The 22,192-nt window shown below is 37.3% G+C and overlaps 1 protein-coding gene and 1 pseudogene across 1 annotated transcript; both read left to right on the forward strand.

The window, feature by feature from the left end:
• Nucleotides 1–1,700: 1,700 nt before the first annotated feature.
• On the forward strand, nucleotides 1,701–8,005 carry LOC118818504 (annotated as a pseudogene).
• Nucleotides 8,006–10,069: 2,064 nt separating this feature from the next.
• On the forward strand, nucleotides 10,070–21,465 carry LOC118818505. Its single transcript, XM_036585757.1, is given in 15 exon segments — nucleotides 10,070–10,284; nucleotides 10,416–10,707; nucleotides 10,858–11,649; nucleotides 11,785–12,009; nucleotides 12,094–12,217; nucleotides 12,447–13,350; nucleotides 15,907–16,050; nucleotides 18,118–18,265; nucleotides 18,267–18,337; nucleotides 18,464–18,755; nucleotides 18,916–19,707; nucleotides 19,890–20,114; nucleotides 20,233–20,356; nucleotides 20,557–20,744; nucleotides 20,746–21,465. Coding segments are annotated over 15 exon segments (5,256 nt in total).
• The last annotated feature ends 727 nt before the right edge of the window (nucleotides 21,466–22,192 follow it).

A 22,192-nucleotide genomic window follows, 5' to 3' on the forward strand; every position in this document is an offset into this window, starting at 1 on the left:
CTATCTATCAAGTCAACTACAATATATCTACATCTGGACAGACACCAGACACTCAAAAGAATATTATTACATTATTCATGGTTAGAAACAGAACAGGAAGCCAGCAAAAAGCCATTTATGTTTCCTCATTTCTGTCACGGACACATCTCTGCTCACCTGGTGGAAAATGATCAAGATTATTATTTGCTCTCTGACACCATATAGATGCACCCCACTATGGCTCAACCACAATTTTTTTTACTAAACAGCTCTCCACTACACTTCACCAAATGGAAACAAGGGCATCATGTTTTCAAGGACGGTACCTTTATTTCTTTTGATGATTTGGTCTGGAATTTCAGTATCGGGAAAGATCAGTTTTTACAATACTTTCAGCTTAAATAAGTATTAACGTCTACAATAAATATCAAAAATAATCATGTTCACTTACCCAAATTAACAGCAAATATAAAGAAAATAACAACGACAGGAAACTATCAAAATTTTAGAAATTTCATGCCACTACAGAAAATACTATCTCACTTCTTATATCAAATTGGGGAAAAAAAAACTCTCAGCACTGACTTATGGCACTGAATATGTAAAACTACTTTCACAATGACAAATAACAGTAATCTCCAGTTGATTCAAGATAAAGTAATTTATAGATCACATGTCACACAACATAAACTATATAAAATGGGACTAATAAATGCTACCACATGTTTTAGTGTACCTTAGACACTCCTGATAATTACTATCACACTCTATGGATGTGCTCACCAATACAACAATGTTGGCAGACTGTCATTGATTTTTTTTTTACTGTTTGCCTCTATGCTTTTATGGTGGGTTGTGAAATTTCTCCTTGATCTGCCTACTGGGGGAACCACAGGAATATAAACTCCCAAATTCAGTACACTACCCTCATACTCACTGCTCTTCCTGTCACCAACAAAGTTATCCTAAAGCATTGGAAGACCAGGAATTTTATAAATATTACACACTGGAAATCTACTGTTAGCATTTAGCAATATGTTCTAAAGTGATTGTTCTTCTAGAGCAATAGCTTTAGAAAATAATCAAATGGCAACTTTTGATACCTTATGGGGACTTCAGATATAAAACAGATCCTCTATCATCTTAACCTATCCACAACTCCCAGAGTTTACTAATTTCCCTGTTCTAGAATAAACTACAAAACAGACTGAAGAGAAATTCTCACACACACACACACGATTCATCAGTGTCGTTCAATATCTACTGTTATTATTTATCGTTGTTGTGATTATTGTTACAGTTGTTATCATTGTGTAAGCTGTGGCAAACAATCAGATGTGATAATGTAATAAAATAAAGCTGTCCTCCAAAGGGGGGGGGGTTGTGGGTTCAAAAAAAGTATGACATAATAACTCAAATAAACAACATGAGAAAAAAGAAAAATGTAAGGTTTTTAACAAGTCTGTACAAAAAGAAACAAAAAAGCAACAAAAACAATACAAAGGAAATAACAGGAAAATGAGACACTGAGGCCTACTTCTCTCAAATTAGTGCTGCTCAAATCTGAAAGTCACACCTCCTTTGACAGTGGCCCAACAGTTCCCAACAGGATTTGCACTTCTATCTGTATAAATACTACAAATCCTTCCTGTCCAACCAGCTGAAACATTAGACCTTGCACAAACGCAATCACTATATTTACTTAGTAGTTGAATGGGTGGATGGAGTCTATCTTTACTCTCTTACATGTGGTGATGGCCATCATCAATTTTTCCAGCACAAATGGGACTGTATGTAGCCTGCAAGGAGAGCTTGTATACCCACAACTTTCTAAGGAGGGTGATGTCATAGTTGGAGCGATTTTCCCCTTTCATAGGAGTTGGGAAATCACAGACATGTCCTATATGGTCAAGCCATCAACAATGAATTGCATGAGGTAAGCAAGACAATATGAATTTTTCGTATTATTCTTATTCTCATTATATCAAAATAATCTGTAGTATTTTAAACAGCTACAATACACAGCAGAAAAAAGTTCATATTTGTCATCTTTATGTAAAATGCACATGTATGTCTGTTTTGTTCCTAATCCAGTCTTGATTTCAGAACCTTCCAGTTTTCACAATCCTTGATTTTTGCAATAGAAGAGATCAACAACAGCTCCTCTTTACTCCCTGGTGTTTCACTGGGCTACAAGCTCTATGACACATGTAGTTCCACGGCTATGGGGGTTAGAATGGCTATGGCGCTTGTTAATGGAAATGAGAACTCAATATTGGATGAGCCCTGCACAAAGCCAGCCCAGGTGCAAGCCATAATTGGTGAGACACAGTCATCAGTATCAATGGCTATTGCAAAGAGTGTAGGACCTTTCAGCATTCCCTTAGTAAGTATTTCTATTATTTTTGTTTGTATCATTACTATAAAAATATTATAACTGTAAATTTGAAAGCACTTAATATATGGCTATAAAATGACCGAACATAACCCGTCATGTACCTGTGTGAATCTGTTTTCAGATTAGTCACTACTCCACCTGCGAATGTCTCAGTAACAAAAAGAAATACCCCTCATTTTTGCGCACTGTTCCCAGTGATTACTACCAGAGCAGAGCACTGGCAGAGATAGTCAAACAGTTTGGCTGGACCTGGGTGGGCGCATTAAGAAGAGATGATGATTATGGTAACAATGGGATGGCTGCATTTACTGAAGCAGCAGAACAGTTGGGTATTTGTTTAGAATATTCACTCCCATTTTTTAGAACCTATACACAAGAAAAAGTGCTGAGAATAATCCAGCAGATCAAAAGCTCTACTTCTCGAGTGATTGTGGCATTTGTCACTTATTGGGATTTGGAGATTTTGCTGGATGTGTTTTATGAGCACAACATCACTGGATATCAGTGGGTGGGAACTGAATCTTGGATCTCTGATTCAACTGTAGCCAGACTGGATAAGCACAACATACTGCAAGGAGCCATAGGGCTAGCAATACCCAAAACAACAGTGACAGGGTCTGAAAGACTTCATTCTGGATATAAATCCACTGAAATCTGCTGGCAGTGCTATTTTTACTGAATTCTGGGAGGCTTTGTTTAATTGTAAATATAGAGTGCAAAATGACTCAGAAGATACAACAGTGTGCACAGGACAGGAGAAACTGTCTGAAACGGAGAATGCCTTCACAGACTTGTCTTTGATGCCCATCTTCAGTAACGTGTATAAAGCAGTATATGCTATTGCCCATACCTTACACAACCTTCTTGGCTGCACGCAAACATGTCCTACAAAGAAGCAGCCTGATCCACTGACGGTAAGTTTAACATCTGTTTAAGCACAGATGTTAAAGTTTCACAGCTCTGGTACAAGTGTGTAGCACTAATCCATAAAAACAAGCCAATGCTATACATGCAGTCTTGCTATACTTTTTTTATGAAGCAGCAAGTGTTAATATATTTCTAATGTTGTAATTTAAACTTTGCTCTATCAGTTTCTGGAAAATCTGAAAAGTGTGCACTACAAAACCAAAGATGGTGAAGAGGTTTATTTTGATAAAAATGGTGATCCTGCAGCTAAATATGAAATAATAAATTGGCAAACTATTGAAGATCAACATGAGTTTGTCACTGTTGGACTTTATGACTCTTCCTTACCTGCTTTCAGTCGATTAACAGTTAAAATGGCCTCTATTGTGTGGGCACAAAATACAAATCAGGTAAAAATAAAATTGCATGCATACTTTACAGAACGTTTAATTTGTATAAAATATATTTAGGTTTTAAACATTTCTGTTTGATCACAGGTGCCGGTGTCTGTGTGCAGTCAAAGTTGCTCTCCAGGCACCAGGAAGGCTGTGCAGAAAGGAAAGCCTATCTGCTGCTTTTGACTGTATACCATGTGCTGAAGGAGAGATCAGTAATATGACAGGTACAAACATTCACAAAAGCTGAAACAAACAAATCATTGTTGGTATTACTGCTGTACCTAGAAAATATTCTGGAATACAAGTTTAAACTGATTAAAGTCTAGAAGAGACAGACAATAATGGCAACACTGTATGTAATGCATTCATTCAATTACTTTCCCTATGCATGTAACTTTTTATTCATGTTATTTATCTCTCTCTGACAGACTCGATTAAATGTGAACAATGCTACCAAGACTACTGGTCAAATCAACACAGGAATGAATGTGTAAAGAAGGATATTGAATTCTTGTCATATGAGGAAACGATGGGAATTTTGCTAACAGCTGTTTCAATTATTGGTACATTTATGACATTAATAATAGCAATTATATTCTTTAGATATAAAAATACCCCAATAGTCAAAGCCAACAATTCAGAGCTGAGTTTCTTGTTGCTCTTTTCACTGGCTCTGTGTTTCCTCTGTTCACTTACTTTCATCGGTCGGCCCTCTGAGTGGTCCTGTGTGCTGCGTCACACAGTGTTTGGGATCACCTTCGTCCTCTGCATCTCCTGTGTTCTGGGGAAAACAATAGTGGTGTTAATGGCCTTCAGAGCTACACTTCCAGGCAGTAATGTCATGAAATGGTTTGGTCCTCTACAGCAGAGACTCAGTGTTCTAGCCTTCACTCTAATACAGGTCCTTATTTGTGTGATTTGGTTAACAACATCTCCTCCTTTCCCCTTCAAAAATCTAAAGCACTACAAGGAAAAGATCATTCTAGAATGTCAGTTAGGTTCAGCTGTAGGTTTCTGGGCTGTGTTAGGCTACATTGGTCTTTTGGCTCTACTGTGTTTTGTTTTAGCTTTTTTGGCTCGGAAGCTGCCTGATAACTTTAATGAGGCCAAGTTCATCACATTCAGCATGCTCATATTCTGTGCAGTTTGGATCACCTTCATCCCAGCTTATGTCAGCTCTCCTGGAAAGTTCACTGTTGCTGTGGAGATATTTGCTATTCTGGCCTCAAGTTTTGGTTTGTTATTCTGTATCTTTCTTCCAAAGTGTTACATAATCATAATGAAACCAGAAAAGAACACTAAAAAGCAAATTATGGGTAAAGTGCCAGTTAAGTGAGCTGCTATTAATATGGCTTTTTTTTTAAGCACACGGCCCTTACAACTGGAATTTAATTTGTTAACATTTTAAAACATACTATCTTAATAAATAATAGCACTGATTTTCTTCAAGATTTCTACATAAATAAAATTGTGAGACGTAAACAAAATCAAGAGTTTGTTTGACGTGAACATTTTAGATAAGCTTCCTTTACTTTTTATTTGTAATGTTATTAGTGGAGTAGTGGTGACTCTGACAAAAGTTGCAGATCTACAGTGTTGTACAGTGATGTCCAAAAGTTTGAGACCACTACTAAAAATGCTTCTATTTTGCATTAATTTCTAATTTAATCAGATACAAATCAGATTGTCAGCGTAACAGTGTGTGTGTGAAAAGCAGAATCTTTGAAATACATGTATTTCTTAATACTTGGTATGCCCCCTTTTCTCTAAAACATTCTTTTATTCATTTACTGGTTGAAATGAATGAAATACCAGATTATTTTAATGTGATCTTCAGTGTGCTCTTTTTTGGAGTTGTAGACTGTAAATTTTTTGTAACTGTAGATTTTTGTAAAAAAATCTGTTATTTATGGTTTTAAAAAAATGTTGAATTAAGTTTATTTTCATTTTTCCCAGAAAAATTATGTGCAAAAAATGTATGTCCACTTTTTCCACTTAATTGAAGCCTGATTACGTATTACAGAACCATTTGGCTAATTAGCATTTAGCTATAATCTAACATTTAACTAATTATAGCAGTCATAATTAGCTAAATTAACAATTAACTACTATTACCACAAGCACAAACAACTATTATTTGCCACCTTAAAAATGTATTAAATAATTTAGTTACTATATTATTAAAACACTAAAAAACAATGTTAGCGTTTGTGTTGATATACCTAGTATATTAAATCAAACAGTAAAAGAAAAAAAGAAAAAAAACACTTTCCATGTTCCACTTTCTACAGACTAAGTGTTCACTTCATTGCACACTAGGAAGACATTTTCATGTGTAAGCCAGTTCAAGTTACTTTCCTCTTTTCTCTTTATACAAATAATTAGTTGAACTCCAGGTCAAAACACCTTCATAAGCATTCTCATGAGTCCTCTAGTGTTGGGTGTATTTTGTAGGGTTGAGACAATACAGGTTAGCAGAGAATGTTGTGTTTCTTAACGGTCAAGCCAAAGGACATAAGCAAGCTGATATGCAAATAGAGCTAGAGAACAGTACAAACTAATGGTGCAAACACATCCAGACTGGTAAAACGCTGGCCTGTACAGAGTTCAGCTGATCTGTGCAAAGAGTTCCAAGAGGCTGAAAAAAGTTAAGCTAACCCTGTAAAGTGTACAATAATGGCCTCGGCATTTGTTTGTTCTGACAACTGAACACAGGGAGAGTTTATCAAAATCAAGTATTAGGTTATTACGGCTATTGAGAAAAGAAGCTACCCACATTAGAGCTGGTATGCAAAGTCAGAATACAGGCTTTTGCAGAAAGAAGTTACGTCAAATTGGGGGTGGGCGATATGAACTCAAATTTATATCAGGGTATTTTCTATTCAGCAATATATTACAATTTCAAACAAAAGTTAAAACACTCATAACAGTAACAGTAATAATAAATATAAAAAACAAAAATAATAAGTATTATTGTTTTTATATGTATTATTATTGTTGCTACTTTTGCCAATTTTATTTATTTATTTATTTATTTATTTATTTATTTATTTATTTATTTACTGCAGTAACTGAAAAGTATTTTTCATTGTGTAAATACCACCACACACTCATCAGTATGGAAGCAGTTTTAGTCATTCTCTTCTGCAGCCTCTCCTCACATTTGTTTTTACCTCTTCACTCACTAATAATTTCAACTTCCACCTTGTAGTAGATCTCTAAAATAATATCTTGCTGTTTGCAATATCTAACAAAGACAGCTTTTCCAGGTTTGTAACCACATTAAGTTCAATTCCAGCCCGCTGGATGACTTTTACAAGCTGATTCGTTCTTCTTTGTCATAACAGTTTCCTGGTCCACTAAAAATCTAATTCAAATCGAATCATGTTTATCGTCACATCACATTTACACAGGTGCAAGGTGAGTGAAAATCTGCGTAACCCCCTTGTAGAATTTAAATACAAATAAATACAATAACACACACACACACACACACATATACACACACACATATATATATATATATATATATATATATATTTATATATATATATATATATACATATATATGTATATGATGATAATGTACTGTTGCACACATTTCCGTATGTGCAGTTAGTGAGTCTGAGGTAGATAAATAAATGGGATGCAGGGTAAACAGGGATAGAATATTGATATAGAAATCTTCCAGATTATACAAGATATGGACAGAAGATGTACAACATGTCAATCTATATGTATAAGTATAGATTTGCTAAATTGAAGGTGCAGTAAGATTAGAGTAAGTCTGTTGAGATGTGGATGATGTGTAGATTGTCCATGGAGATCTTCATAATGATGAGTCAGAGATGTAGTGACAGGCCTATAGACAGATACACCAGTATTACTGGCTGTTCAGCAGCCTGATGGCCCGGGGGAAGAAACTGTCTCTGAACCGGCTGTTTCTGGACTTTATGCTTCTGTACCTCCTCCTGCTTGACAGCTGCGAGAACAGACAGTGGCTTGGGTGAGTGGAGTCCTATAGAATCCTCCTGGTCTTCCTCAGGCAGCGGCTGGTGTATAAATTCAGGTTTGGGAGCTGGACCCCGGTGATGTGCTGGGCTGTCTGCACCACCCTCTGCAGAGCTTTCCACTCGACAGGAGAGCAGTTTCCATACCAGGGGGTGATGGAGCCTGTTAAAATGCTCTCCACAGCACATTTGTAAAATGTTCTGAGGATGCAGGGGTTCATGCCAAACCTCCTCAGCCGCCTGAGGTAGAAGAGGCGCTGTTGTGCCTTCTTCATCACCCGTGTGGCATGTTCGCTCAATGTCAGTTCCTCTGAGATGTTAACACCGAGGAACTTGAAGCTGCTGACCCTCTCTACAGTCGCTCTGTTGATGGTGATGGGGGTGTGCACTTTCTCTTGCTTCCTGAAGTCCACTATGAGCTCCTTGGTCTTGTCGACATTGAGAGAGAGGTTGTTCTCCTGGCACCAGAGTGTCAGGAAGCGATCTCCTCTCTGTAGGCCTCCTCGTTGTCATTGGAGAGCAGGCCCACAATCGTGGTGTCATCTGCAAATTTAATGATGACACTGGAGCTGTGTCTGCCTGAACAGTCGTGGGTGTACAAGGAGTACAAGAGAGGGCTGAGCACACAGCCCTGAGGAGATCCGGTGTTAAGGGGCAGTGGGGAAGAGGTGATGTTGCCCATCCTTACCACCTGGCATCGGTCCGTCAGGAAGTTCAGGATCCATTTGTACTGAGAACTGTTCGGACCCAGAGCCCAAAGCTTACTGTTGAGCCTTGAGGGCACGATGGTGTTGAATGAGCTGTAGTCCACAAACAGCATTCTCACATACGTGTTCTTTTTGTCCAGATGGGAGAGGGCAGTGTGAAGAGTCAGGGCTATTGCATCATAAGTGGATCTGTTCTGTCTGTAAGCAAACTGCAGTGGGACCAGAGTGGCAGGTAGTGAGGATCAGATAAAGTCTCTGACCAGCTTCTCAAAGCACTTGCTTATGATGGAGATCAGAGCAACAGGGCGCCAGTCATTTAGAGTATTTACCCTGGTTGACTTTGGAACTGGCACAATGGTGGCCAGTATGAAGCACGCAGGAACAACTGAGAGTGACAGTGAGGTTAAAAATGTCTGTAAACACTCCTGCCAGCTGACAAGCTTTGAGAGCATGAGTAGGTATGCTGGGGAGTAGCAGTGATCCAGCGTGCGTGATTTTTGTGTGCTGCATGAGATGTGCTGGAAGTACTTTGGAGAAACTTCCCTAAAGTTTGTTTTGTTAAAATCCCCAACAACAACGGAGGCTGCCTCCGGGCGTGTAGTCTCCTGCCTGTTAACAGCCTCATACAGTTTCCCAAGTGCCAGGTCTGTACCAGCCTGTGGTGGAATGTACACTGTGGTGACAATGACCCCTGAAATCTCTCTCGGCAGCCACAGCAGTCTGCACGAGATGATTAGATATTCCAGGTCTGGGGAGCAGAAAGATTCGATGAAGTGTACATTCCTCTGATCATACCAAGCATTGTTGATCAAAAAACATACATCTCCCCCTTTGCTCTTCCCAGAGAGGTCCCAACAATGCACTCGCTTCGTGCATGCATCCACGTAAACCTATACTGCTTAATGTAGAGCGACTGGAAGTCGCCCCTAGTGATGCAGTTGTGAGTAAAACCCCATTTTGTTGAGCTTAAAAGATTTATTTAAGCTGTTCATGCTCATACTTAGTTTGTCTTACTGTTGTGCATCACTGTTTTTGGGCTTATCACAGTATCCACAATAGGTAAAGATTCATGTCATTAGAGAATGCTGGAATCAACTTTCATACCGGTATACCAGCAACCCCTATGTCACAAATGGCTTCTATGAAAAGCAAAAGCCAGCACAAGCTGCAAGAGATAATAATAACTGATTTAATTTTCACTGTATATTGCAATTTATATATATATATATATTTCAATTTTAAGAAATAGAGCAACACATTTCAGTTATTTGCCAATTAATTTAGTTTCTCTGAAGAAGGATTGGTTGGAAATTTGAATACTTAACTAAAATTGTTGATGCCAGGCAAACAGGTATAACATAATTAACGGACATAAAGATTCTCAAAGTATCAACATCAACAAAAAACTGCATAAAAATAAATAAGAAAGCACCAAAAAATAAAAAAGGAAAAACTGGCAAAAGAGATACTGAGGCTTAATTCATTCAGATTAGTGGTGCTCATATCGGAAAGTCACACCTCCTTTCACTGTGGCCCAGCAGGGTAACATTTCCATAGAGGATTTGCATTTCCATCTGTATAAATACTACAAATCCTTCCTGTTAAACCAGCTGAAACATCCACACTTGCACATACTTAATCATTATCTTTACTCAATAGTTGTTTAGGTGGATGGAGTCTATCTTTACTCTCTTGCATGTGGTGATGGCCATCATCAATTTTTCCAGTACAAATGGAACTTTTTGTAACCTGCAAGGAGAGCCGGTATACCCACAACTTTCTAGGGATGGTGATATCATAATTGGAGGGATTTTCCCCTTTCATAGGAGTTGGGAAATCACAGAAGTGTCATATATGGTCAAGCCATCACCACTGAATTGCATGAGGTAAGTAGAAGGATAAACTAAGACTTCCATACATTTAATGAATATGTATTATTTTAAACAGTTACATTACACTGTAGAAGTGAAGCTTCTAGTTGTCATCATTAAAATGTCTGTGTATCTTCCTAATCCAGTCTTGATTTCAGAACCTTCCAGTTTTCACAGTCCTTGATCTTTGCAATAGAAGAGATCAACAACAATTCCTCTTTACTCCCGGGTATAACACTGGGCATCAAGCTCTATGACACATGTGGTTCCACGGCTACGGGGGTTAGAATGGCTATGGCACTTGTTAATGGGAATGAGAACTCAACCTTAAATGATCAATGCACAAAGCCAGCACAGGTGCAAGCCATAATTGGAGAAGCACATTCAACAGTGTCAATGGCTATTGCAAAGAGTGTCGGACCTTTCAGCATTCCCTTAGTAAGCATTGATGCATTATTTTTTGAATAATAACTATTAAAATATTACAACTATTAAAAACCAGTAAACTTATTCCAGAACTTACCTTTAATATTAAATGGACTACTGGCAAAAGAATATTATGACTTATCTGTATGAATCTGTTTTTAGATCAGTCCTTATTCCACCTGTGAGTGTCTCAGTGACAAAAGGAAATACCCCTCTTTTTTGCGCACTATTCCCAGTGATTACTACCAGAGCAGAGCACTGGCAGAGATGGTCAAACAGTTTGGCTGGACCTGGGTGGGCGCAATCAGAAGAGATGATGATTATGGTAACAATGGGATGGCTGCATTTACTGAAGCAGCAGAACAGCTGGGCATTTGTTTAGAATATTCCCTTCCATTTTTTACAACCTACTCACAAGAAAAAGTGCTGAGAATAATCCAGCAGGTCAAAAGCTCTACTTCTCGAGTGATTATAATATTTGTCCCTTATTGGGACTTGGAGATTTTGCTGAATGTGTTTTATGAGCACAACATCACTGGATATCAGTGGGTGGGAACTGAAGGTTGGATCTCTGATTCAACTGTAGCCAGACTGGATAAGCACAAAATACTGCAAGGAGCCATAGGGCTAGCTATACCCAAAACAACAGTGACGGGTCTGAAGGACTTCATTTTGGAAATACAACCACTGAAATCTGCAGGCAGTGCCATTTTTACTGAATTCTGGGAGGCTCTGTTTAAGTGCAAATATACAGTGCAGAATGACTCAAAAGATATAATCATGTGTACAGGACAGGAGAAACTGTCTGAAATGGAAAATGAATTCACAGACATGACCCTGATGCCCATTTTCAATAATGTATATAAAGGAGTATATGCTATTGCCCACACACTAAACAGCCTCCTCAACTGCACGCAAACATGTCCTACAAAGAAGCAGCCTGATCCTTTCACTGTAAGTTAAAAGTCTGTTTCAGCTTTAGCACACGCGTGTAGCACTAATTCAGAAAAACTAGCTAAAATCCTGTACTTTTATGGAGTAGTAAACATTAATCTCATTCAAATGTTGTAACTTGTTCTATTACATCAGTTTCTGGAACATCTGAAAAGAGTGCGCTTCAAAACCAAAGATGGCGAAGAGGTTTATTTTGATAAAAATGGTGATCCTGCGGCTAAATATGAAATAATAAATTGGCAAACTATTGAAGATCACCATGAGTTTGTCACTGTTGGACTTTATGACTCTTCTTTCCCTGCTCACAATCGATTAGCTGTAAAAATGGCTTCCATTGTGTGGGCACAAAATACAAATCAGGTACAGGGAAATACTATAAGCAAGAATAATATTTAATGTATAAAATAAATTATTATTATACTATTAAACATTTTTTGACAATAGGTGCCGGTGTCTGTGTGCAGTGAGAGCTGCCCTCCAGGCACCAGGAAGGCTGTGCAGAAAGGAAAGCCAGTCTGCTGTTTTGACTGTATACCATGTGCTGAAGGAGAGATCAGTAATATGACAGGTACAAACATTCACAAAAGCTGAAACAAAGTATTGTTAGTATTACTGTTTTAACCATAAAATATTTTAGAATATAAGTCTAAACTGTTTAAAGTCTAGAGGTTTATTCTCCATGTTTCTGGAGATAAAAACACAATGGCAACATTATGTGTAATGTATTCCTTCATTTATTTTCCCTCTGCATGAAACATTTATTTATGTTATTTATGTTATTTACCTCTCCTTGACAGATGCAATTAAATGTGAACAATGCCACCAAGACTACTGGTCAAATCCACATAGGAATGAATGTGTAAAGAAGGAAATTGAGTTCTTGTCGTATGAGGAAACGATGGGAATTTTGCTGACAGCTGTTTCAATTATTGGTACAGTTCTGACAATAATAATAGCAATTATATTCTTTAGATATAAAAATACCCCAATAGTCAAAGCTAATAACTCAGAGCTGAGTTTCTTATTGCTCTTCTCTCTGGCTCTGTGTTTCCTCTGTTCACTTACTTTCATTGGTCGGCCCTCTGAGTGGTCCTGTGTGCTGCGTCACACAGTGTTTGGGATCACCTTCGTCCTCTGCATCTCCTGTGTTCTGGGGAAAACAATAGTGGTGTTAATGGCCTTCAGAGCTACACTTCCAGGCAGTAATGTCATGAAATGGTTTGGGCCTCCACAACAGAGACTCAGTGTTCTTGCTTTCACTCTCATACAGGTCCTAATATGTATTCTTTGGTTAACAACATCCCCTCCTTTCCCCGTCAAAAATCTAAAGCACTACAAGGAAAAGATCATTCTAGAATGTGGATTAGGTTCAGCAGTAGGTTTCTGGGCTGTGCTGGGTTATATAGGACTGTTGGCTCTACTGTGTTTTGTTTTAGCTTTTTTGGCTCGGAAGCTGCCTGATAAGTTTAATGAAGCCAAGTTCATCACATTCAGCATGCTCATATTCTGTGCAGTTTGGATCAGCTTCATCCCAGCTTATGTCAGCTCTCCTGGAAAGTTCACTGTCGCTGTGGAGATATTTGCCATTTTGGCCTCAAGCTTTGGTTTGCTGTTCTGTATCTTTCTTCCAAAGTGTTACGTAATCATAATGAAACCAGAAAAGAACACTAAGAAACAAATTTTGGGTAAAGTGCCAGTGAAGTGAGCTGCACATTTACTATTAATATGGCTTTAAATAAAACGTTCCTCACATTACAACTGTAATCTTAATTTGTTATCATTTTAAAAGGTATTATACCAGACCTTTTAGACAATCCTGTACAATTCAATATTCAATATGTGAAGAAAATCAGTGACTGGTTTAATGTGAAAATATTAGGGAAACTGTTTTTTTTGTTTTTTTCTATATTGAGTATCCAAAAACAGGAGTTACACACGTCTTTTGAGTTTTTATATTTAATGTTCACAATGTTTATAGTGGTAAATGTGACAAAAGCAGTACATCTAAAAAAATTGTTTTCCCTGCAGATTATTTTCTTTGGGACTGTACCTCTCCACCATGAATTGATTAAAAGAAATATAAAAGTTTAAGCTCAAAAATGTATTTTAAATCTATATTAAAATAATGTCTCGAGCATCCAGCAAAGTATTCGAAACCATTTAACGTAATAGTTTTTTGTGCAGTAGATTCTAGGGGCATTAAATGCTTTGGAAGTCTGGTTCCTATCACCACCACTGTGATCAATTCTGAATTGGCAAGTTCACATCAGATCACCATAAATGCTTTTTTTCCCTATCTTGCTGACTACAGTGGGGTCCAAAAATCTGAGACTACTTGTGAAAATGTTTTTATTTTCAATTGTTTTCTAATTTAACACAGAATGTTTTATTACAAAGTACATCATCAGCATAACAGGTGAGTGAAAAGTAGACTCACTAAAATATTAACATGAATTTCAGAATATCTTATTATTTGGTATGGCCCCCTTTCTGCTGACAACGTGCCCTTAAGCTGGCACTGACTCCACAAGTTTGTCCAAAAGTGTCTGAGGAGTAGATCAAATCTACCTGAGAGGATTAAGACTAAAAAAAATCTGACTTGTGCAAAGGCCTTAACATGGTCAATGCCACACTATTCATATTTGAATAGTGACCTAGACGGAGTGCAGAATCTTCAATATTTCTTCTTCATTTGACTTGGCTTAGTAAAACAGTTTTGTTCATTGACAGGTTTTGAATAAATGAAATCCCAGATTTTCAATGTGATCTCAGACTTTTATACCCCATTGTAGTTTTTTTTGTGAAAATCTAAGTAATTTGCTTTTGAAAATGTTTCATTAAGGTTTTTTTTTGCCTTTTTCCCCAGATTGTAATGTGCAAAAAATGTAGGTCCACTTTTTCTACTTGAAGCCTGATTATTTATTACAGAACCAATCAGTAAATACTATTAAAATATTTTATCATAAAGTTTGTTTTGTGTTAAATGATTTACTAAACAGTTTATAAACACTTTCCACATTACATGTGTTCACTTCATTGTAGACTAGGAAGATATCTGCATGTTTAAGCCAGTTCAAGTTACTTTCCCCTTCACTCAAATAATTAAAGTCATAACTTCAGATCAAAACACCCCTTATGAGTTCTCCATTGTTGGGTGTATTTTGTAGGGTTAAGACAGTACAAACCTGCATAGGACATTGTGTTGCATACTTGGCAAGCCAAATGACATAAGCAAGCCGATTTGCAAATGGTACTACAACAGTACAACAGTACAAACTAATGGTGCAAACACATCCAGACTGGAAAAACAACAAATTATCTGTACAGCTGACCTGCACAAAGAATGTGGAGAGGCTGGTGAAAGCTAAGCTAACCTGAAACAACTGCAAAGAATTCAATAATGGCCTCTGCATTTCGCTGTTGTCAGAAGAAAACCTTGTATCTCCAAAATGGTAACTTTACAGGAGAAGGAAAAAACCTACTTTACTTTTAATGTAAGTCAATTTTCTAAGTCATTTTGGGCTGTTTCGTTTGGTCCATTTATCATGAAATTACATTACATACAATAAAAAGGGCAACAAGCATTTTCAAATTATGTCAAAAACTGAAAAACGGCAAAAACTGAGATACAAGTTTTTCTTCCAACAGCAGCGATTTATTTGTTTCCAACAACACAGGGGGTGTTCATCAAAATCAAGCATTAGGTTATTACAGTTGTTGATAAATGTAGTTCCATTGCTTTTTTTCTCCTGTTGCTCTATCTGCACTGGCTGTGCGAAGATGAGCCTCACTTTAGTTTTACGCTGAAAAGATGGACACAAGACTCACATGAGCAACTCACTGAGTTTGTATTGGTGAGTGTTGAAAATAACTGAATTTAGTGCGAAGGGTCATTGCTATATAAACTAAGTTAATATGCATATTTTTACATTAAAGTGAGTCTGACTACTATTAGAGGTTTGGCCAGTTTTATGATAACCACTCTCAAAGCTATCAGGCCTGAAACATCCGACACAGTGGAGTTTCAATTCATACACTATAATCAGACTTGTTGGAGGGAGATGCTATTGTGCATGACAGCACACAGTGCATCTCTATAATAAAGCACAAGCAGGTGATACATTTTAATTCTAATTGACTAAGCACAAATAAAAGTTACATTTTTTAAAAATATGCACATCTTGCATGTTACGACCCTAGGGGTCATGATGTTGTGTTCTTTGCAGTTTTTTTTTGTTTCTTTTTTATGTATTGCAGTGTCATGGTGGCTCCGGTCCAGCAGGGGGCTCAACCTATAAAGGCTGGATTACAACCAGGTGGAAGCGTGAGGCGAGAGAGTTACACGCTGTTGCTTTCTGGTTCCCTGTCCACCAACTTGAGTAACGCTTATGCTTCATTAGAGTAACTAGTAGTTTACAAGGTGTTTCAAATGGTGTTGAAACTTTAATACATGCTCCAGCTCATATGGTGTGAACGTTACCTTTGAAGTTTGTATATTCTCCATCAAAGTCTGCGAGGCCTAGACACTGCAGTATTCTCCTCAGTTTAGGGAGGCAGGACATTTTTGTTTCTCTGTTTTCTCCTGGTTATTGCTTTAGTTAAGGAGTTAGGTTAAATTTGATGCACTTTCTTTTCTTTTTGTTCGTTAGTTTTAGTTACTTGTTGACTTAGTTAGCTTTGTTATGTTTATTTTCTCCTACCCTCCTTTCTTGTTATGTTGTTTTGGTTCAGTTTTCTCATCTATGTTTCAACTTCAGTAAATCTTGATCAATGTGAAGCTGGATGTTATATGTGTGGTCGAGGGAATCGGAAGGGCACGTGTGACTCTCTCTCTCTTTCCTTTTATGTTATGGCCTAACCCTAGACTTGGTCATAACATGCATATGTTATTTTTCTTATAAGGGACACCTGATCTAACAACAAAATAAATATTTCTACACCATTTGACACTTATTTATTTGACATTTCAATGAGAAAATCACAGAATAAGATTTTATTAACTTCATAATTTCATCAGAATAATGATGATTTTGCTTTTGAGAGCTAAACATTCAGCTGGGGCTTCTTCTTTAGCTGGTGCAGGTGACGTTAATATATAAAGACGTATGAGGTGGCCCAAAAAACTCCCATGAAATCCAATCCAACAGCCCTGATTTTTACATTACTCTTTCTGGCTTTACAGTGGTACTCACAACAGCGCATGGATACCAGATTTTAGCAGACTTTTTTCCCTCCTGATACAGTAAGGCCTTTCTTTCAATTCTAACAAAAAAAAATCTTACATAGCATATCTTAAAATAACAGAATGGTCATTTTTTTGTACAACTTTCTGGAGGTCTGGACCGTTCCTGAACAGGTGCAGGGTCGTTGGACAGGATAAGATTTAAAAAAAGTGTGAAATCACCAAAGCAGGTGAGCAAGAAATTCAAGTGATGCTGCACGGGAGGCAGTAGGAGTAAGCAAAGCATATGACTGGCCACATACAGCAGAAGAGATATTTCCAGCAAAACAGGAAGAACCTAAGATCATTCACTCAGTCACACAATCAGTTTTGTCCACTTTCTAATTCTTTAACACTGACTTTCTGCATAATTAGAAGGTAAAATCTTCTGCTATGATTCATAGCTAGAAGTGGTAATAGTGAATTCAGTCAACATCTTTGAGAGATACATATCCTAGAGGTTCACATACATTTCACATACAGTTTAATCCATGTTTAACAAAGATAATATATAAAATACTGGTGCAAGTTGTAATGTATATATAACCTGTCATGCCTAGCAAGCCGTAAGATGGTGTGGAGAAGCTGACCACATTTGAGTTGGTTTGCAAGGTCAGTAAACAGGGTTTTGCAGGAATTCACAATGCCAAATATGGCCTCTAAAGAGCAATGCACTAAATGAACTTAAAAGTTCGTTAAAAAAGTGAGCACAAGCTCCATAGAATAATCATAACAGATTTAATTTCTACAGTATACCCCTAACCAACTGTCATCTTTTAAGCAATAGAGCAACACGTTTTAGCTATTTACCTATTAAATTATTTTAATTTATACGGGAATTGTCAAAAATGTGGATATTTAGCTAAAATTGTGGATATGAGGCAAATAAATAGAATACAATAAATAGAAATACACTGGAATTCTTACCGTATTAACAGTGAAAAATGCTGAACATAAAGAAAAAGAAAAAAGTTTTAGCAAAAGTGCACAAAAAAGAAAAATGAAAGCACCAAAAACAGTGCAAAGTAAAAAATAGACAAAACAGATCTTAAGGCCTACTTCTTTCAGATTAGTGCTCCTCACATATTAAAGTCACACCTCCTTTCACTGTGGCCCAACAGTGTAAAATGACCGTAGAGAATTAGCATTTCTATCTGTATATATACTGCAAACGCTTCCTGTTCAACCAGTTGAAACATCAGACCTTGTACACACTCAGTTATTATCTCTACACAATACTTAAACAGGAGAATGGAGTCTCTCTTTACTCTCTTGCATGTGGTAATGGCCATCATCAAATTTTCCAGCACAAATGGGACCTTCTGTAGCCTGCAAGGAGAACCTGTATACCCACAACTTTCTAAGGATGGTGATATTAAAATTGGAGGGATTTTCCCCTTTCCACAGGACTTGGGAAATCACAGAAGTGTCATATATGGTCAAGCCATCACCACTGAAATGCATGAGGTAAGCAGTAAAACACACACTGAATGAATGTGTATTATCTTAAGCACTTACATTACTCGGTAGTAATGAGCAACGCAAATGTCATCCTTAAAATGTCTGTGTATATATTTTTTTTTCCTAATCCAGTCTTGATTTCAGAACTTTCCAGTTTTCACAGTCCTTGATCTTTGCAGTAGAAGAGATCAACAACAGCTCTTCTTTACTCCCTGGTGTTTCACTGGGCTACAAGCTCTATGACACATGCAGTTCCACGCCAATGGGGGTGAGAATGGCTATGACACTTATTAATGGAAATGAAAACTCAAACTTGAATGAGCCCTGCACAAAGCCAGCACAGGTGCAAGCCATTATTGGCGAGACACACTCACCAGTATCAATGGCAATTGCAAATAGTGTTGGATCTTTCACCTTTCCAGTGGTGAGCATTTATGCAATTTTTATCAATACTGGCAAATTTAAAATATCAGAATTAGAAATTAGTAAAATAATTTCAGAACTTAGCTTTAGTGTTAACGTCTGGCAAAAAAAAAATATAACTGCAAATAATACCTGACATTACTGTGTGAATCTCTTTTAAGATGAGTCACTATTCCACCTGCGAGTGTCTCAGTGACAAAAAGAAATATCCCTCATTTCTTCGCACTGTTCCCAGTGATTACTACCAGAGCAGAGCACTGGCAGAGATGGTCAAGCACTTTGGCTGGACATGGGTAGGTGGAATCAGAAGAGATGATGAATATGGTAACAATGGGATGGCTGCATTTACTGAAGCTGCAGAGCAGCTGGGCATATGCTTAGAATACTCCCTTCCATTTTTTAGAACTTACTCACAAGAAAAAGTGCTGAGAATAATCCAGCAGATCAAAAGCTCTACTTCTCGAGTGATTGTGGCGTTTGTCACTTATTGGGACTTGGAGATTTTGCTGAATGTATTTTATGAGCACAACATCACTGGATATCAGTGGGTGGGAACTGAAGGTTGGATCTCTGATTCAACTGTATCCAGACTGGATAAGCACACAATACTGCAAGGAGCCATAGGGCTAGCTATCCCCAAAACAACAGTGACGGGTCTGAAGGAATTCATTCTGGATATAAATCCACTGCAGTCTACAGGCAGTGCCATTTTTACTGAATTCTGGGAGGCTCTGTTTATGTGCAAACATTCGGTGCAGAATGACTCAGAAGACACAACAGTGTGCACAGGCCAAGAGAAACTGTCTGAAATGGACAACGAATTCACAGACATGTCCCTGATGCCCATTTTCAGTAATGTGTATAAAGCAGTATACGCTATTGCTCATACTCTACACAACCTTCTGGGCTGCACGCAGACATGTCCTACAAAGAAGCAGCCTGATCCTCTCACTGTAAGTTAAAAGTTTAAGTACAGATATTATACTTAAGAGGTTCACAGGTCTGGCACATGCTTGTAGAACTAATCAAGAGAAATCAGTCATAATAATGTATTTTTATGTGGTAGTAAGTGTTAATCTCATTCAAATGTTGTAACCTGTAAACTGTAGCGTGTAAATTTTGTTTTTTTTGTAAGTTTCTGGAACAACTCAAAAGAGTGCGCTTCAAAACCAAAGATGGCGAAGAGGTTTATTTTGATAAAAATGGTGACCCTGTGGCTAAATATGAAATAATAAACTGGCAAACTATTGAAGATCAACATGAGTTTGTCACAGTTGGATTTTATGACTCTTCTTCCCCTGCTCACAATCGATTAGCTGTAAAAATGGCTTCTATTGTGTGGGCACAATATACAAATCAGGTACAAGGATAAAATTGCTCTTCAGTCTCAACGAAACATGCATACTTCACATACATTTTTCATACACTGTTTAAAATAAATGTTTGTTTAGGTCATTGAAGATTTATTTTGATCATAGGTGCCAGTGTCTGTGTGCAGTGAAAGCTGCCCTCCAGGCACCAGGAAGGCTGTGCAGAAAGGAAAGCCTATCTGCTGCTTTGATTGTATACCATGTGCTGAAGGAGAGATCAGTAATATGACAGGTACAAAAATTCACGAAAGCTGATTGCTGGTATTACTCCTACAATTACAAAACATTCCAGAACAAGTCTAAACTGATTAAAGTCTAGAGTTTTTTCTGTAGGTTTTAGATAATGGCAACTTTATATATAATGCATTCAGACAATTACTTTTCCAGTAACGCTAACTTTTTTTGTGTGTGTTATTTATTTCTCTCTGACAGACTCGATTGAATGTGAACAATGCTACCAGGACTACTGGTCAAATTCACACAGGAATGAATGTGTAAAGAAGGAAATTGAATTCTTGTCGTATGAGGAAACGATGGGAATTTTGCTAATAGCTGTTTCAATTATTGGAACATTTATGACAATAATAATAGCAATTATATTCTTCAGACACAAAAATACTCCCAATAGTCAAAGCCAACAATTCAGAGCTGAGCTTCCTGCTGCTCTTCTCACTGGCTCTGTGTTTCCTCTGTTCACTTACTTTTATTGGTCAGCCCTCTGAGTGGTCCTGTATGCTGCGCCACACAGCGTTTGGGATCACCTTCGTCCTCTGCATCTCCTGTGTTCTGGGGAAAACAATAGTGGTGTTAATGGCCTTCAGAGCTACACTTCCAGGCAGTAACGTCATGAAATGGTTTGGGCCTCCACAGCAGAGACTCAGTGTTCTTGCTTTCACTCTCATACAGGTCCTAATATGTATTCTTTGGTTAACAACATCTCCTCCTTTCCCCTTCAAAAATCTAAAGCACTACAAGGAAAAGATCATTTTAGAATGTCAGTTAGGTTCAGCTATAGGTTTCTGGGCTGTGCTGGGTTACATAGGACTGTTGGCTCTACTGTGTTTTGTTTTAGCTTTTCTGGCTCGGAAGCTGCCTGATAAGTTTAATGAAGCCAAGTTCATCACATTCAGCATGCTCATATTCTGTGCAGTTTGGATCACCTTCATCCCAGCTTATGTCAGCTCTCCTGGAAAGTTCACTGTTGCTGTGGAGATATTTGCTATTTTGGCCTCAAGTTTTGGTTTGTTATTCTGTATTTTTCTTCCTAAGTGTTACACAATCATACTGAAACCAGAAAAGAACACTAAAAAACAAATTATGGGTAAAGTGCCAGTGAAGTGAGCTGCATGTTCACTATTAACATGGCCTATAACTGTAATTTTAATTTGTTAATGTTTTGCACGCATTATAATGCAGTTTTTTTTTCTCTTTTCTTGTAACTCTGCGTAATGCAACGGTTGAGATGTGAAGAAACTCTATAAGATTACTTTGCTGTAAACATTTCAGAGCAACTGATTCATTTCTTTATTTTATTCCCATAATGACAGTCCAATGAACAGGGTTCACAATGTCTACAACACAAATATAGGTATTTCATTTGCAATTCAAAATAACCAGTAAACATACATGTCTTCAGTTTTTACACATAGTGTTGAAAATGTTAGTAGTGGCAAATAAAAAAAATATATTGTACCACTGTAGATATTCGTTAAAAATTGTGTAATTTATCTTTTTTTATTATTAAGCTGTAATTGTTGATTTAGCCAATAGCTAAATTAACAGTTAGGAACTATTCCTAAAAGCACATTTTTTTACCCCATTAAAATGTACTAAATTATTATTTAGCACTATTATGATTAAAAGTCTATTAAATACATTTATAATAAAGTTTCTGTTAAATGGCATACTAATATATTGAACCAAATAGTTGAAAAGGAACAATTTTTTTCATGAACACTTTGAACACACTTCTCACATTACACTTTGTTTAGAACATATATTTGGTCCACTGGACACTATGAAGATATCTACATGTGTAAGCCAGCTCAAGTTTCTTTTCCTCTTCCCC

This window comes from Colossoma macropomum, unplaced genomic scaffold, assembly GCF_904425465.1.
Source record: "Colossoma macropomum unplaced genomic scaffold, Colossoma_macropomum, whole genome shotgun sequence".
In the NCBI taxonomy this organism is placed as follows: Eukaryota; Metazoa; Chordata; class Actinopteri; order Characiformes; family Serrasalmidae; genus Colossoma; species Colossoma macropomum.